The sequence below is a fragment of the Typopeltis vanoorti genome, chromosome 14 (assembly GCF_054136105.1).
Source record: "Typopeltis vanoorti isolate ZY-2024b chromosome 14, IOZ_Tvanoo_1.0, whole genome shotgun sequence".
NCBI lineage: Eukaryota > Metazoa > Arthropoda > Arachnida > Uropygi > Thelyphonidae > Typopeltis > Typopeltis vanoorti.
Genome location: NC_143562.1, coordinates 16,286,723 through 16,304,410, shown reverse-complemented (window position 1 = coordinate 16,304,410; position 17,688 = coordinate 16,286,723). Strand labels below are relative to the sequence as shown.

The window sequence follows — 17,688 nt, the reverse complement described above, 5'->3', positions numbered from 1 at the left end:
TTTTGCCAATGCTGGAGTATCCCAAGATTTACATTACTAACTCTTCATAACTGCCCTTCTCACATTCACCTCAAATTCTATACGTAGTACATTTCATTAACATTGTAGTACTCAATCATTCCAGCCTTAGTTTTTATATATCGCATTTATATATACTCCAGCCTCTTTGTTCTTCAAAGAGCTTGGTTTCCTTTTCTGCTCGAAATGCCATTTCTATACAAATCCTGTCCAACCTTAGAACATTGCCCTCACATTTTGGATGGGACATCAAAAGCTCTCCCCAAAACATTCTTGATGCTGTCCAGAAGAGGATGATCCCGTTGCATAGGAATCACTGACTCCAATTTTTCACACCAGAAAAGAGTGATCTTCCTGATGTCGCCATCTTGACACCTAGATTGAGCTGGCATGTACAGATGTAAGTGAGCAGCCTTCTTAGGTAAGAGAACAATTTAGTTTAAAAAAAAAACATTATACACTGAAAACCAAAATTTTTGGTCGATGATTGCCGTTTACGAATTGTGTCCTGATAAGACAAATAATTTTGAAAATGTCAGTTTGTTTGTCAGCCACTCTGCGCTGAACAGTATGACTGTTCAGCGCAGAGTGGCTAATATTGCCGAGGATCTTAAAGATAACCATGTAAGAGGCGTTAATAAGAATTTTGAGGTGACAGAGGAGCTTGCTGGTTTGTGTTCAATGAAAAGAACAACAGGAAAGGAGATCGCAGAAAATGGAAAGATGTGTGTAACCGAAAAACTGTCCTTAAATTTCAAGAATTTAGTAGCAGTTTGCACTGATGGTGCCCCATCTATGTGTGGAAAAAATGTTGGTTCTGTAACATTTATTGAACAGTATGCAGATAAACCATTGACAAAATTTCACTGCCTAATTCATCAGCAGGTGTTATGTTCAAAGGTTTTGCAGTTTGATCATGTGATGAAAGTAGTCTTCGCTCTGGTCAGCTATATTCGAGCTCGGGGTTTGAAACGCAATGTTTCAGGCGTTTCTAGAAGAAAATGATGCCGAGTACGGGAATCTACCATACCACACTGATGTGCGTTGGTTGAGCCGCGATCAAGTTTTGTCACGCTTTGTCGCTCTAAAAAATGAACTTTTTGGAATCGCAAGAAAATATGGAAAAAATCCCAGAAATAATTGATGAAGAATGGAATCAAGATTTATTTTTCTTGTGTGATATTTTGGTTCACTTGAATGACCTTAACTTACAGCTTCAAGGAAAAAATAAGTTTGTTTTTCAGTTAATGTCTCTTATAAAGGCATTCAAAATGAAATTAAGTTTGTTTGAAAATCAACTTGCTAAGGGAGATATGTCACATTTCTTAATGTGCCATATCTTCCTTAGCAAGTATCTCCCTCACCACTGAATGATATTCTGATGGACAGACTTATCCATCAGAATATCATTCAGTGGTGGGTAGAAAATATAAGAAGCACATATTACTTCTAAGTGAGGAGTTTCAGAAAAGAATGCCATTGAGTAATGAAGACGAAGTTCGTATAAGAGTGATTGAGGATCCATTTTCTGTCGAACTCCAAATGGAAGTTATTGATCTCCAGTGTTCTGAAAATTATCTGGTCAAGCATAGGGAGAGTACTTTACAAGAGTTTTATTCTATTCTGGATCAGGATAAATTTAAAAGTTTGTTGGATACTGCCTACCAGGTATTTTGTATGTTTGGGAGCACATATACTTGTGAACAAACATTTTCGGTCATGAACTTGAACAGCGTTCATCTTTAAGTGATATCAATATTAGAGACCATATTAAGTACTGCCACTTCAAACATGACACCAAACTTGGATAAAATAGTGGTCACTGAGAATAAGTGATATTCTCAGTGAAATTATTAGTCAACTTTGTGTTTATGTTTAAGTAGTTTTTATTGAGAAATTTTGCAGCTATATCTGTTTGTAAATAATTTTGATTATAATTTTAATTGTAACTCTCAAAAAAATTTAAATATGCATATTAATTAGTATTTACTGTAGACCTACTAACAAATTTAAGTTTAGCTGCAGTGGACTAGTCTAAGATTCTAGGTCCGAAGTGATCTGTCCCTTGGTCAGTTGGTCCAAGTTAGGTTTGGCCCTCAAAGACAATCGAGTTTTTGCAGGCCTGGTGTAAAGTATAATCAGAATTTGCGCATAGAATTGACAGTGAAGGTATCATTTAAGAAGTTAATGAATTGTCCACTTTTTGTCACGAAATATTTAACTTCGAGGGAATGACACAGATGAATTATTTTCCTCACATAATGCGGTTACGTTAACTCTTCGTTGCTTTTTTGTCAAAAGGCTAACGAGTAATACAGTTCTGGGTGGGATATGATGCTATTGTGATTTTTGCGAATGACGATCTTGACAGGAGAGAACTCAAAAGCAGCACATGCGTACTGCACGATATCAATTGTTATAACGAAATGTTCACTACGAGAGAGAAAAAACAAACTTTGAGATCAGCATTTGAAATTTAAAGAACAGGAAGATGTCTCAACCTACAAGCCTGCGCAGATTAATTCTTTGGAAAAATTGTAATTGAGTTGTGTATAACTTGTTCTTTTGTATGTTGAAAATTATTAGTTTTTGTCATGATTTCAATTTTGTTTCATAATCGAAAAGGGAAATGAAGAGGAATTTAAAATTTCTTAAAATATTTCTTAAATTGTAGCGCCGGCTCTCTTTGATCTGTCAGTTTCGCGTCGTTGCATTTTGCGTATGCATTTTTTTTTTTTTAATTTTTAAGAACGTGCTCGTAATAATCCCCTACACAAAGTGAGGCTGTATTTGTATTTAAAATACGAGTATTAACAGCATGGTAATATTAACATAATGCAGTATTGCAGAATAACTGTTAACTATACTTAAAAAGCTCTCTGCCAAAGCTTGCTAGGAAGGGATATTTTGGCTTCCATTGTATGTTTTTGGCTAAGGTTTACGATAACTACAAATTCACAGTTCCCTTCGCCTTAGAAATGGGATTTGAATGCAAGTGTTGTTGTAATTTTAGAATTCACTTTATTCGAGTGAGTCTTTGAAAGCCATTCTTCCTCCTTTTGATTTACATAGAATTGAGAATAAAGGGTACAGGTCCAAAGGTTCATAGAATCCGAGAAAACGTTTTAAATATTTATACTTGTGTGTGAACTTTGCACTCTCAGGCAAAGTATTAACACGTTTTCAACTGTGCTGTTAAACATCAAATAGATTTCTGATTTTCTGGACACTTAGTTTGCTATTCTTAGCAGAATCTCACGAAACAAACGGAGCACTGTTAGGCATATAGGGACCATTCATTGTAGGAAAACCGCATCAGATCGAAAAGTGGCCACACTGCGCACATAGGGAGTGGTTGAAAGTCTCCGCTCCTGGTTCATAATTGAAGACGTTGACCTCTACAAACTTCCTTGCAAACAACAGATGCAGTTAAGATTTAAAACGGGATAGACCACGCGACTTGAAAGGACAATTACTGTATTAGATAAGTCACAGGGATGTTAACCTGTTTATTATACCCTTGAAGCGAACCTCCCATTTTACTGTCAGATAAGTCTTTCAACAAAATGATCATTGCATCCCGGTTTAATTAAGATTTTTTTTTTTTTTAATTTTTTCGTCATTTGCGATATCTGGCACTATTTAGGCCAAACAAGTGACAAGTTAGGTTTTTTTTTTTTTTGTTTGTTTCATACTTTTAATCTTGTTCATTCTTCTAGCCACGGCTTTGCATTGCTGACTCGAAAATATATACTTAACGTGCGGTTAAGTGCTGTGTTGATATAGTTGATATATTGTACCGGCTTACCGCTCTATTTGGCGTGAACTAGAAGACACCAAGACGGGTGTGCGAGTAGCATTCAAAAACAATTTCAGAATAGAGAAAAATGTTAAGGAAAGATTGCTTGTATACAACGAAAAGTGTCCGAATTAGGACGCGAATAAAGGAAATAATAATGCATTTTGAAAAGAATAATCAACTTCTCGTTGGGCAGTCTAATAGAGAACATAAATTACAAGAAATCACGGGATATTTAATAAATAAAGCTTGTTCACATGTAATAATCAGTCAAATAATGAAAGCTACTTCAGTATCTTTGTGTTTTGAAAATGTCGAACAATGTAAAAAGGACTGATTGCAACTGTGTAAAAATAGGCCACCGATTCCAATTAAACCAGGAACTCTCTTGTAAGAAGTTCTCGAAAGCCTGTAGATTCGGCGAAATTTCTTAAAGAATAGAAAGAAGAAATATTTGAAAAAAAATTCTGAGGAAACATATTGCGTATTCGCCTTGTAATTTTTTTTATATACCGAGAATTTTGTAAGAGTCATCACTAGGCTATGTGTTTCTTAGTTCCTTTAACTTGAAGATATAAGCATCTGTACTCTTTTTTTTTTCAAAAACTTTGTCACTCTTGTATTAAACATTTTTTTTTTTCTCGCTCATGGAAAAGTTCCCTTCAATTTTGCTTGCTCATTTTATTCTCATTTAACTAGTGATCTTGTACATTAAAGAACCATAGTGAGTAGAAATAAATCAAATGTTGTCGCATCAATCTTTCCACAAATACGTGCTTGCAAGTCCAGGTGCAATTCTCGGCCTGTAAATATTGTGTGTGTGTATATACACACACACACACACTATCTGGTTTCTTGTTCATCATCTGAAGCTTCCGAAACCAGTTTTATTATTCATGCCACCAAAGATATGAAACCGGATGGTGAAACTTGGCTTCCTTTGAAGTGCATTCTGTATCACCTGTTGCTAAAAGTTGACTCACTGAAAGACTGCTTCCGTAGTGTGGTGGGTGTATGTGGAGTGACCACTAGTTTTCAAAGCAGTAAGTTCGTCAGCATCAAGTTTCACCATCGAGGCGATTTTTTTTTTTTTTAAATGGAGCCTGCAAGGTGTCGCAGATGTAAGAGATAAACGAACATGTGCTGATATTACCATCGTATTAAAAATTCCTGCATACAGTCAGTACGCTAACAAATAGACATTAAATCGATGATTACGTATTATGAACTTCCTTTGTGGCAAATCCGGCATGATAGTTTAAAATATAAATAAGCTGATCCAAATCAAGTGATTCAGCTGTGTATAGCGACGATACCCCCAAATAGGTGCTTTGACTTATTGGTCAGGTAAAGAGCGTCTATGAACACATTCATAAACATCCATGCCATAGCGGGTTCGAACCAACGGTCTGTAGGATGAAAATCAGAGATACTTTCCCTTAATGGAAATGATATTGCAAAAAAAAAAAAAAATGTTACCACTGTAGAGACGATTTGTCTTTGGATAGTAAGGCAAGTGATCCATGTGATTTAAGAAAATTTTAGATAGCAGTGTCAAGGCATTAGTATTAATTTAAGACAAATCAGGCTGACTAATTGGTTGATGGCTAGGAGACTTGATATATTCGAATATATGCTCTGTATATATTCTAGAGCAGGGGTGGCCAATCTTTTACGTTCCATGCGCCATTTTTTTCACGTACGAGTTCAGATACGCCATACGACTCTTGTACCCTGGGAGTTTCGCTCCCAGTAAAAATATGTATACTTGTAAAAACAAGATTCTCTTTCCATAAATCAGATCCAAGCACTAGATTCAGTTTTCTTCATATTTCAGTCTGATATGTTTTATAGTGTCTATTAAGATCATGTGTTTTATTATGCGAGACACTTTTCACAAATATTCACTATAAATAAGAACGCATTTTCCCATTGTTCATTGAATTCACGCTTACTATCACCTTCTGTTTTTCCTTCGCACTGTGATGAGCAACTGAATATAAAAACAAGGCTTAATTTTTGAAAAAGTAGAAAACTGCAAAGGACGAACAAAGCACAACTCCGTAGCGCAGGAGAATCAATTGTAAACTGTCTGACAAAAACCTGCGACGCACCGCTGTTGCCAACGCTTGGCGCCTCAGGATCAAACAAGTGAATGTGCAAAAGATGTGCACGAAACAATAAAATCGCTAAAAATATTGATTAATTTTTCGCTTTTCTTCTAGAAATCAGTTTTTGGTTAATATTTTTAGCATAAATAGCCTTACTTTTTTTATGGATATTATTTCTGGGAAAAATCCCATGTCTGACAAATGGCAAATAGCCCTACTTTTATATTATTATCATTGAGGCCCAATGCGTCACTTTTGGCGCATGCGCCATAGGTTGGCCATCCCTGTTCTAGAGGCAGCAAGGCAATTGGAGTGATAGTAGAACTTCACCTTGCTGTTAATTTGTATGTTAGTAATATCGTAAATAGAATGAAGATATTCAGTTATTTCTTAATTATATAACGTTACTAGAAATAACGCAACCGTAGTGGCCCTTCAGCAAGGTTTGAAATATTGTGTGGAGATACCAGTTCAATTTAAGTGTCTCAGCAGTTTTTGTCTGCTGATACTGTGCAAGCATCGCTTCCTGCCATTCGGGTTCTTCTTTACTAGTTCCATTATTCAAATGACAAAATTAAATGTTATTTTTCTTGGGTGTAAATCCACAAGAGGGCACTACTTGTACTAAGATGACTGCAATGATTGCTAACTTGGTTTCTAAGGGAATGTGTCGGTTTATGGATAGTTAAATACTCATAGCCTTGCAAAATTTACTGCAAATTGCGCGACCGGTAAAATTCTGATTTACCCGTCACGTTCGAATTGTCCGGTTTATGATAAGTGAGTCGTGAAAGTACTGACCTTCGCAATCTTTCGAGGCGTGGTACCAGTGAAATGTCGACTATTTCTTCAGCTGTTTCGCTAGTAAACAGGTGATAAAACCATAACTTTGACTACCCCTTTCGCTGATAATTCTTTCATTATGAAGTGGTATAGCATTTACGTAGAAAGTGGTCGTTGCATAACTGGATAAGATAAGAATTGATTTATTATTTTAAAACGCGAACTGTTAAAAAAGCCGAATTCCTTGGAAATTTTTACAGCAAGTTTTGGGAAGCTCACTTATTGAAATGCACGCCCCCCCCCCCCCACGGTGTGTGAACTGTTTTTATTGATTTAACAGTATTCGATGCGAGTCATTGACGGAATGAATTCGAGCGGGGGGTGATTCGAACACACACACACACACACACACACACAGTGTGTGTGTGTGTTAATGATTGTTATCAAGGCTATCACATGTCAAGGCATTAAATTCTTAAGGCTTGCGCACATCTTCACATTGATATTGGATCATTTGTTCAACTGTACCTTGCCTGGATCCACAATATTTCAAGCTTAGGTATTTGTGTGTGATAAACAGCTTTTTCAAACGATTCTCTATGTGAATTTATTAAAAGTTTTCTTAACCCTGCAGAGGTCGCGTGTATCTGAGAGATACATTCATTACTAGTATGTGCTGAAATGCGATAAAACTTTAAAAAAATGCAAATATAATACATGATAGTTTATTTATTTTCAGTTACAATCTAACAATTATTGAACGAAGAAACAAAGAAAAACAACTAAATCAATACTATACTGACATCGGAGTTCGCGGTATCTCTCGGATACAATTTACTATCAAATATCACTGTTACATTCGATTTTATCATTCTCATCATCGGACTCGAGTAACAAAATCGCTGAATCTCTTCAACATCTGATGGATTACCAATCCATATATTTTTCCAGCCATTTTCAACGGTGTAAAAAAAAAAATACTATACTGATATCGGAGTTCGCGGTATCTCTCAGATACAATTTACTATGAGATATCACACCCCTTTACACGTTTTAAACTAAAACTGACTGGAATATCACTCGTAATACAGTATATGCATGCGCAGCTACTCATGACCTCCAAGCTATACACTGGATATGTGTAAGAATATTTATATTAAACAATTTGTTTGTATCTGTCAGATCAGCCGCGATCTCCGCAGGGTTAAAGGTTGTCAAAAGTTAATTCCACAGTAACAAAAATATACATCAGTGGAATATTTTGCACGAGCATCGTTGGGAGACTAACGATCACAACACACTTAGCAATAAACAGCGAAAATGATCGTCTAATATCCAGTGTCTGGTTTTGAATTTGTTCACTTTTATACGAGAAAAAGTTTGTTCCTAATTATTAGCATTCGTGTTACATTTTTTATGCGACTCCAACCCGTGAAAGGTTGTAAACCTGTTAGTTTATTAGTACCGCGTATGTATTAATGATTTCTTTTATGTTTTTACATAATCAGGAATCCCTGCTCCTAGGAATCAATCGTTGAAGTTTTTCATGCTACTTCAGGCGGTAGTGTCACATCGAGCGGTGAAATTCATCTCCCACCAAATCTGATTCAAACACTAAGTTGTTAGTTTCCCAGTCGTTGATCCTGCTGATATTGAGATGTCTCGTCTTGGAGTCTAGTAGGATAAAATTTACTGATTAAACTAGTTTTCACTGGAATTCTTAATATAAAGTTGTCGGACGCAGCCATAACCACCGAATCCTGGAAACTGCTTGCATTATACGGTGATAGTGCTGTTTTCTTTAGCGATTTATCATCTTTCCAATTACCGACTCATTCCGAAGTAACGAATATGGGACATTTTCCACATTATGTAACTGGTAGTCAACTAATGTAGTATAGCCATCACTACAAATTACGTATTTGCCGGCGTATAAGACGCACTTTTTTTCTTTGAAAATTGGTCTGAAAAACATTGAGTCTCAGTGGCGGCCGGTGAAAATTTTAAGTGGGAGTGCTGCATATATAAAATAAATTCTTTTTTTCCTAATCAATAACCAATTTATTAATAAATGAATTTACATATTAAAAAATTGCTTTATTAAAAATATTTCGCCCTCACCACGAACAAATACCAATAATAAAAGTTTCGTATCTTATAGAAATAAGGCCTGCAAACATACGATACACTGCCCAAACAAGCAGTGTCGGAATCACTTGTAAGGTGACAAGCGTAAACGAATATCGGCGAGTCTAGCTGTAATTGGCGCGATAATTCTGACACTGCGTTAGATCGTAGTGCATTTGTTTTGTGTAACGATAATTGAAAAAATATATAATTTTCATATTTTCAAATTATTTATTATTTCCAAATAATAAATAAATAATTATATATTATTTTAACAGAAAAAATAAGATTTACAAAAAATAGTTTTGCCCTCACCACGAACACGCACCAATAATACACAGAAATAACTCGGCAAGCATACGATGCACTGCCCGAACGAGCAGTGTCGGAATCATTTGTAACGCGCAATGAGAAGCGCAAACGATTATCGGCGAGTCTAGTTGCATTGGCTGAATGTGATAATTCCGACACTGCGTTAGATCGCAGTGCATTTGTTTCGTAATCTAAAGCGTTACTCGAACAATTCGAATTATTAACTATTCAATCAATGTCAAAACATAAGCTGTAACCTTTAACATGTTGTATTGCATTTATGTAATATTGTAAGCATTGTTATTATTTATAAACACAAATTTTAATTTTTTTCATTTTTTCCTTGGGGGTGCTGCAGTGTCGCAGTGCTTATGTACGAGCCGCCACTGGTGCGTATTATACACTGATACTCAGTTTTTTATTGCTTTCATTTCTGGAAATTTTCTCTTTTCCGAGTTACGCGATTTCTTTCTTGCTTCCTAGCGATGGGTGAGAGCATTCCAGTTACGTAGAGTTCAGTGGATGCACATGCGCTGTCATCGACGATCAAAGCTGTGTTCCTGTTCGTTTAAACTTTCCGGTTGTTCTGAAGGGTGATAAATTTCGTTAAATTTTCTCTAAATTTCTTGGTAAATTATGGCTGAAAAACGTCGGCATTGCTACAATATTGCATACAAGCTACCTGTGATTGCGTATGCTAAAGAACATGGAAACAGGACCGCACCGCAGAGAGGCATTTCTGGCCACCCCCAAGTGAGAAAATGATAAGAACTTGGCGGAATCAGGAAGAGGATCTAAAAAATCTTTTTTCCTAATATGTGTACAAAAAAAAGGGGTGCGTCTTATACACCGGCAAATACGGTAATTTCATTCGTCTGTCATTCAGTGTATTTAGACTGGGTGTAGTAGTTCGTTAGATTCCGCCATATATATGTGTGTGTGTAGTTATATATATTCCTTTCCTGTTATTGAGTTGTCATGTGTAAATTGTATGTACCAACGGGGTTTAAAAGATAACTTCAAGTTATGAGTCCACTGCTACTTGTCTTGGGTTGCATTCTTTTATAAAGATACGGCACTAAAACAAGAGAAAAAAGAAAAAAACAATTCAGATAAAGTGCAATATCTAATAGAAATCGAGGACATTGTTGTCATTCCACAAGCGAAGCGGTTTTTCAAATTGCGTGTTATCTTGACGGGTGCTCAACACGCTTAACCTAAATCGGTCGAAGTCATTATTAACGAACAGATCCAATAATTGGATGCTTGCGACTCGCATAATGAAGTTGAGAACAACAACCAAAAAAAAAAAAAAAAAATCGTACGGTTATTCATTCTAATGTAAATTTTTAATTCTAGCAAGTAGAAGTATCCCTGGGTATGTATGTATGGTAGGGGGGGGGGGTGAAAGCAGGAAGTTGCGTTCATATAAGCACTTGCAGGAGGATTTGAAATTAAAAACAGCTTGAGTGTTAAGGGGGAAAAATATCCTCCTATCAATATTTTTTGTATAAAATGTAGATACGGATGCAGTGTTTTTTATTTTGAAAATTATTTTCATGTCTGTATAACAAGTGACATCCGTGAAGACGCATTTTGCGTGCGTTCGTATTATCACTAGTTTTCTATTGGCTGAAACGTCAACGTGCAGAAAGTCTTAAATTTATTGATATATTGAATATAATGAACTGTGGCTATAAGCCTATGTTTCGATTCTTTATACAATTAACGCCAATCCTTTAAAATTATTTGAACAGTAAAATTGTATAGTAAAGTTTTATTGTTCTGCTGACTCCTGATAGATTGTTGCCAGCCGAGACTCTCTCAGTAGCTCAGTCGATGTTGCCCTTTGGTTGGAAAGGACCTTGGTTCGAATTCGATCTATGATGCATGCGAGAGAAAAAAAACCTTTATAAGGGCTCTTCAGCTGAAGATGAAAAGCTGTCTCATATGGATGCGATAGGAAATTTTCCTTCCGGAAACCAGGGGTATTTCATCCTGAAGAAGCAAACCAGCTACAAGAACACGCATTTGCAGTTGTAATACTGATACCATAGCTTCGGCTGTAATCCCAAATAACAATTGTAATTATTGATGTCAGTTGGAATACGATAGAAGTGACTGTAAGGTATTATTTATGTTCATTGCGTCTCTGTTCCTTCAGCAGGATGAAAAAAAAAAACCTTTCGCACATACATCCGCATTTCCCGTATGAGACCGGATAACTTCAGTTGAAAGCCCTTAGCGTTGTAGAGTGATTCGAACCCAGTTTTTTTCAACTATAGGGCATCCCTGATTCCCACTGAGGCTTCTCCAAATAATAGCTTGCCAACAGCCAAAGGTCGCAGGTATCGCCACTTAACTTATTATTACATCACACCTCCAGGGAATCCAAGGACTCATCGAGGGAGGGCACCTACTCCGACTATCTCCACCAACCGCAACTACTGTCATCATCTACACTAACGCCATCTACCGCCCACATCACCACTAGTAGTTTCACAGACAATCACAAACATCCATACCCGCAGCCTTTTGGCTGCGCTAACCACCAGGCCGACTTATTCTAGTAATATTTTCCTTAAGTACAATCTTGTATAATACTGACTGTTAATATCCAGTTCATACGACTAGATCATGATTTGCGTACATTGCGCGCTGGCAATTTCGATAGTTCATTCAATGTTTCCCCCTCCACAGGTACGTTTTTTTTTTTTTTCTCTCATCTCCCCATCAATCGGACATTTTCCCTTTTTGATATTAAGTATTGCGAGTCTGCATATGTTCTCTTGATATGGAGTAACATGAGTAATTTATTAATAAAGTCGAAATAATAACTGCCAAGTACTAGTATGTTCACTTGGTGTGTTGACCTTCAGCAGGACTGTTATCACCTGCTTTCACGGGAAGAAATGACGGGATGTTCGTGGCTATACTTATGATAGCAGTGTGTGTATGTGTATATATATATATATATATATATTTTTTTTTTTTAAGTTGTCGTTTTTTTTTTTTTTTTTTTTGAGCATCCCCTGCTGGTAGAATGGACTTAGAAGCGATTCGTATCTGTAAACTTCGATTGATGAAGGTTATTAAGCCAAACGGATTTCCGGGATATGTAGGTGCACGCTAATAAACAATAAACTCCGAACCTTCCGGCCGAGAGAGAGGGGGGGGGGGGGGGGGCCGAGAATACGTTGAACAAGAACTCTAGGGAGAACTATGTAAAAGTATAATAGTTCCACTGCTTCTCACTTGCTTAAGAATCCCCCCCCCCCCATCTGGTTATGTGACGTAGAACTTCACTTTCAAGTCGGTGGTGACGATCTCTATTGCGCGTAATCTTAAAAACGAGATCTTAATTTGCTGTGATTCGTAAACTGACCTTCGCGAGGCATCCTTAAATTGCTATCATTTTGTCATAACGACCTTCCGCCGACTGCCGTAAATGTAGCAACACATCCACACTATCGATGCCTGACTTCTTGTGATCGATGACTGTGTCCGAATGCGAAAAGCCCTTTTGCTCGCCATTCGATAATTGTTACAGCTCTACATAATTATAACGAAACTCTTCCTGCTAGTATGAAGCAACACGCCGCTAAATGTTTGCGAGTCTACGCGTGACCCCCGAGTATTCAGATACAGAGAAGGCACGAAGATTGCAGTACAACGGAATATGCGACGTCATTGTAAGGACTGCAAATGTCACATATAGCAACACGTCTGCGATCTTACAAAAGGAATCAACAGGTTTTCATCTCGCTATTAACGTAAGTTGTACCTTTTTAATGTTTTAGAGGTTTGAAATTTTGTAAGGACGATGTATTTAGACAATATACGTAATCATTTAAATACAAAAGCGTTATCCTTGAATGGTAAGTCTCTGTGAGTTCATTAAGGCAAACTGGCCGTCCACGAAAACTTTTGAATGTAATTTGATAATCAGCATGTTGCCGTCTTAATTTCATCACAAGTATTTGGTAGAATCTACGGATTCATTTGTTAACTGCAGGAAGTTGATTTAAGTGGTCAGAGAACCGGGTATGATCTCTCATCTTTGCACAAGTCGCCTTGGAGCGAGCACTTTCTCACACCCAAAACCTCCATCCATTAACGATTGAGAATAAAGGATCATCACAAGGAAACATTCCAACTTGTATCATCTAAAAGAATGGCGCGTCTCGCATGTATTGTATAACATCAGTTTACTCAGCCGATAACTGGAAGCACGTCTTGCATCTACAGAACTAATCTTATGAAGCATGACCAATAGGTCAAATACGATTTCCAAGTTTTTTCATTAGACTCTTAAGCCTGCTTCTATTTTGTAACTTAGGTGACCACATTTGGTTGTAAACTACAACGACCACTTGCTCGGCTGCGATCTATTTATTCAGATGTAGACATAAGGTTAGTTTGAAGTCTAGACTGCAGTGATATTTAATTAGCATTATCATCTCACTTCATGTTGTCCAAACTCTCGCAATTATTGTATACAGTGTTGCTGTATTTTCCGATGCTTGTTTGGTCTACTTTCTCCAGTGGAAAACGAATATTTGACCTTCACTTTGACCTAAAATGTTGGTACTTGTTGCATCAAATGTATATCGCCGATCGCGTCTCGCATGGAAAAATGTATTTGCATTAAGTCATCTGTTCATTACGACAGTGGTTATTTGCGCAACAGGAAAAACGTCACCGAAGACGTCTATTAAACTTCTACTCCGGTCTGTACATCATAAAAGGATGGAGATAGTTACGGTATTCATCGATGCCACGTTCTCATTCGCCACTCGAACAATCGGGTTTATTTGGACAGGAAATCCACACCGTCAGGTAGACATCCTGTTTGGACTTGTGTGTGTCTCTTGCACATAATAACCCCTGTGCGCGAAGTGGCGACCATGTCCTGATGAGAGCAGCGATGTCATGCTCTGGAAATCGCACATATACAGAAAAACCCTCCCCGAACGCACAGGATAACCGCGTTTGAATGCCTGGAGGCGAAGGTTGTCACTACGCCTGTGGAAGTGAGGTAACGCTCTGGTTGTTTACCGATATGTAGCGTCGTTACGCTTTGTCACGAGTCTGAATGGAAATATTCAGTTGGCTCTGACTCCATTTCTTCTCATTGTCAGACCTTGTCCGCATGTGAACGTTAGCAAGGCGTCAGAAGTGTGTGCGTGTGGCTATTGACGTTGTGGACGTTGCTAATCGATGCCTTGTGTGTGTGGGAGGGGGGAAATTTTTTTTTTTTTTTTTTTTCATAAGTGTTTGAGTAACGTTTCTATTCGGGGAATGTAATGAACAGTGACGTAGCTGCAAGACCCTGCGTTATAGACAGTGACACACGCAGACAGGTGAGTGCGGAGCTTTATTCCTGTCTTATGATTAAATAAAAACGCCCTTTTCTCAATAGACGTTCGATACGACTTCCGTGTTGCTTTTGCCTTCACGCGTCAGTAGAAACATAATTGTTTTATGCGATTCGTTCGCACGCGCATCGACTAACATGGTGTCCGCGGATATATTGAGGTCACCTTATCGCTTTGCAAGCGTTAGCCAAGAATTCACAGAGAAAAGTACTTGCTGGTTGAAATGATCTAATTCTTCGCACCTTTTCCAGCAATCCTTTCCAATTCAGGTAATGCGATGTGTTTGTGTGCATGTGCGCGCGTGTTTGTCTCCACATGGACAAGTTAATAGTGCTTCTCTAAAAAGCAATGTCCGATATCTGTAGATTAAGCATTCGTGTTTATAGACTTGATGCAAGTAAATGTCCCTCGGTGATGCGTTATCTATTCTCCTAATCATGTTTGCTTCTCCTGCTGTACCTCCCACTGTACACCACCACCATTCACATGTTTCTTATTCTCATTGCTGTAGTCAGGGACAGGTTATCACAGATCAGATTGAGGTAATAGGCGGGAGGGGGGGGAGTGACGTCACTGCTGGAACTGATTGCTTCCTACCAGGCACGATTCTCACCCTTCGCTGATGCCTTGTTTCCGACTGTCCAGTTTCCGTTCCTCCGGGGTCTACTCACTGTGAAGTGATAGTGGATGTCTTTGATAGCTGCCAAAAGCCTTGTACCTTCACTCTTTGTATAATTAGTTGCAGTTATTGAAAAGTTTTTTTTTTTTTTAATGAACAGTTCCATCACCAGTGTTTCGCTTCGTTCAACTAAGCTTAGGACCTTCTTATGAGAATATATTATCGCAAGTCTCCCACTAATTCAAACATCATACGATGACCTTGAGAATGGTTGGCTTTCATTATTCGTGACACCAAGGAGAGTCCGAAGACTCATCGCACGAGGACACCTACTATACAACTGTCTCCACCACTACACCGAACCCCCACAACCGATCATCTCCATCTACCGCCCACCACCACAACTAGTATTTTTTGTCTGTAAATTGCGTGTGTTCTGAAGGGCCGATTTGTCAGTATGCGGGATGAAACACCCGAGTTTCCGGGAGAAAAAAAAAACTGCTACCTCCGTATGAGATCGGTTAACTCATCTTAGAATATGCAAATGGAATTCTGTTGTAATTGTGAATTTTTGCAGATAATACAAACGGTTCGGAGACATGCAACCTTATTTTCGGGCATACTGAATATTGATAGCGAAAATAAATTGACCGAATATTAACTTTGAAGTCTGATGAATAGATGGAAGGAAAAGAGAGAGAACAAGGTGGCCTTAAAGTTAAGGAAGAATGTGGTCAGCAAAGATGAATTTTGGGGTTTTCGCTTGCGAGTTTGAAGGGTTAGTCTGTGAATACAAAATTCCAAACACATGAAGGTTTGGCACTTCGCTGGAAGCCATAGTGCTCGTCACCCTTCGAAGATTGAATGTGATCTTTCCCCTGAATGATATTGCATAGTATTAGAGACATCGCGTGCCGAAGAGATGTTTTAGATGTCTTTGAATTGCATAGTTAAGTGATACTGCTGTTCCTATTGTAAGCGAAAACGCCTACTTACACTTGGTGACCTCAATAACAGGTACCGTGTGTCCTTCGTCCCCAATCACTTTAAGTAATCATCGAGGCATTAAAGAAAGGAAAGCGAAACAATGTCTGATGATGATTCCCCGCTAGGCTGTTTCGTAACAACCCGATATTAAATCTGTTGCCTCATTCGCCACTTATGATAGAGCAAAAATATTTGTAATATGAAGTTACATTACACCCGGTCTCGTTTGACCTAGTGGATAGCATCTATACTTTCTAACTCCTGTGAGGTTTATAATTCCATTGTGGCACGTGAATGTCTTTAGGTATTGGTGATTTTTCATTGTCTAGTGAGAAATCTAAACTATAGAAATCTAACATACAAATTAAACTATAATTTGTATGTTATCGAGCGCTTGTAAATAGCTGGGCTTCCTCATTCTTTTGATAGTGTCACTTTGCTTCAATAAACCAGTATGTTTTACACCTTACTCGTTCAGTTGACAGATATTATCTTTTCTTTACGGCAGTGATTTTTTTCCATGAGTTATTACTAATATATGATTCGCGCATTGATTGCCAATCGCTAACGAAACATCCTTTGTGACCAAACGTGTGTGTTGATAGTGAGCACCACCTTACCGATACACTTTTAACCTCATCATGAAAATTTAACTATTTTTGTTAGAAATTCAAAACTCTCTGCAGTGTGGAAGATTTTAATTGCTTCTGTGATGTTTAATTTCGTTTATTTATTTTTTAACTTTGAAATTGACTGGATTTAAATGCTATTCTGATTGGAAATATTGTTCGTTTGCAGTAACAGGAAGGAAATAATTATTTTAATTAGAAATACGTTTAAATATTGTTTAATATGTTCATTTTAATATTCTGTTTATCATTCTATTATGGCTAATAATATGCCTACCAGGCTACATCCATTATTCTGGTTTGGTCGAATTGGAAACTTTATTTGCTACCAAAACCTAACTTTGGGGGGGAAGGGGGGGATTCTTGAATCATTAGTTCTTTTTTCTCGCTTCATCTCAAAAGACAAACTATACTTTTCAAATTTACATTCGAAAATTGGGCTAGGATGGCCAGTTTATATTTGTTGTTAAGGGGGGAAAAAAATGAAATACGCAAAGACACTTAAAGAAGTCTTGTATTTTTATTTCTTATTGATAAAAGTAGGGTATTCATTATTTTTGGTGCTAATATATTTGGAAACTGCAATTGTCCTGTTGTATACTAAAAACATGTTTAATATTTTTAAGTTTAAGATTCTATTCAAATAGTAAAGTTCACTTACCATACCCTTTACTCTCTTCATGACATCATCGATGTGCATTTTTCTGGCTTACATTGCAATCAATATTAATCAGAGGTTAATGCATTCATTTTTGTCTGTTTCCGTACGACTACAATTTATATAGTAATTGTAGTCGTACAATTTATATATAATTCCAATCATATAAGAATAATAGTATGGAGAAGTTCATTTTATATGATTAAAAACTACATTGTTTTTTTTTCAAACATTTATACTAAGTTTGAGTATAACCAATTTGTTATT

General features: G+C 37.3%; 1 protein-coding gene across 3 annotated transcripts in view; it reads left to right on the top strand.

Moving 5' to 3' along the window:
• LOC150099259 (uncharacterized) overlaps window positions 1-17,688 on the top strand; it is a 111,285-nt gene that overhangs the window by 40,662 nt on the left and 52,935 nt on the right. Inside the window, exon 1 of one of the 3 annotated variants that reach the window (XM_090404426.1) lies at window positions 14,023-14,513. The exons of 1 other annotated variant lie outside the window; for it this stretch is intronic. In XM_090404426.1, coding sequence (XP_090260552.1) covers window positions 14,457-14,513 — 57 coding nt within the window. In that variant the 5' untranslated portion in view covers window positions 14,023-14,456. Of the gene's footprint in view, window positions 1-14,022; window positions 14,514-14,674; window positions 14,798-17,688 lie in introns of those variants that run through there. One more of the 3 variants, XM_090404428.1, reaches the window with a different exon arrangement.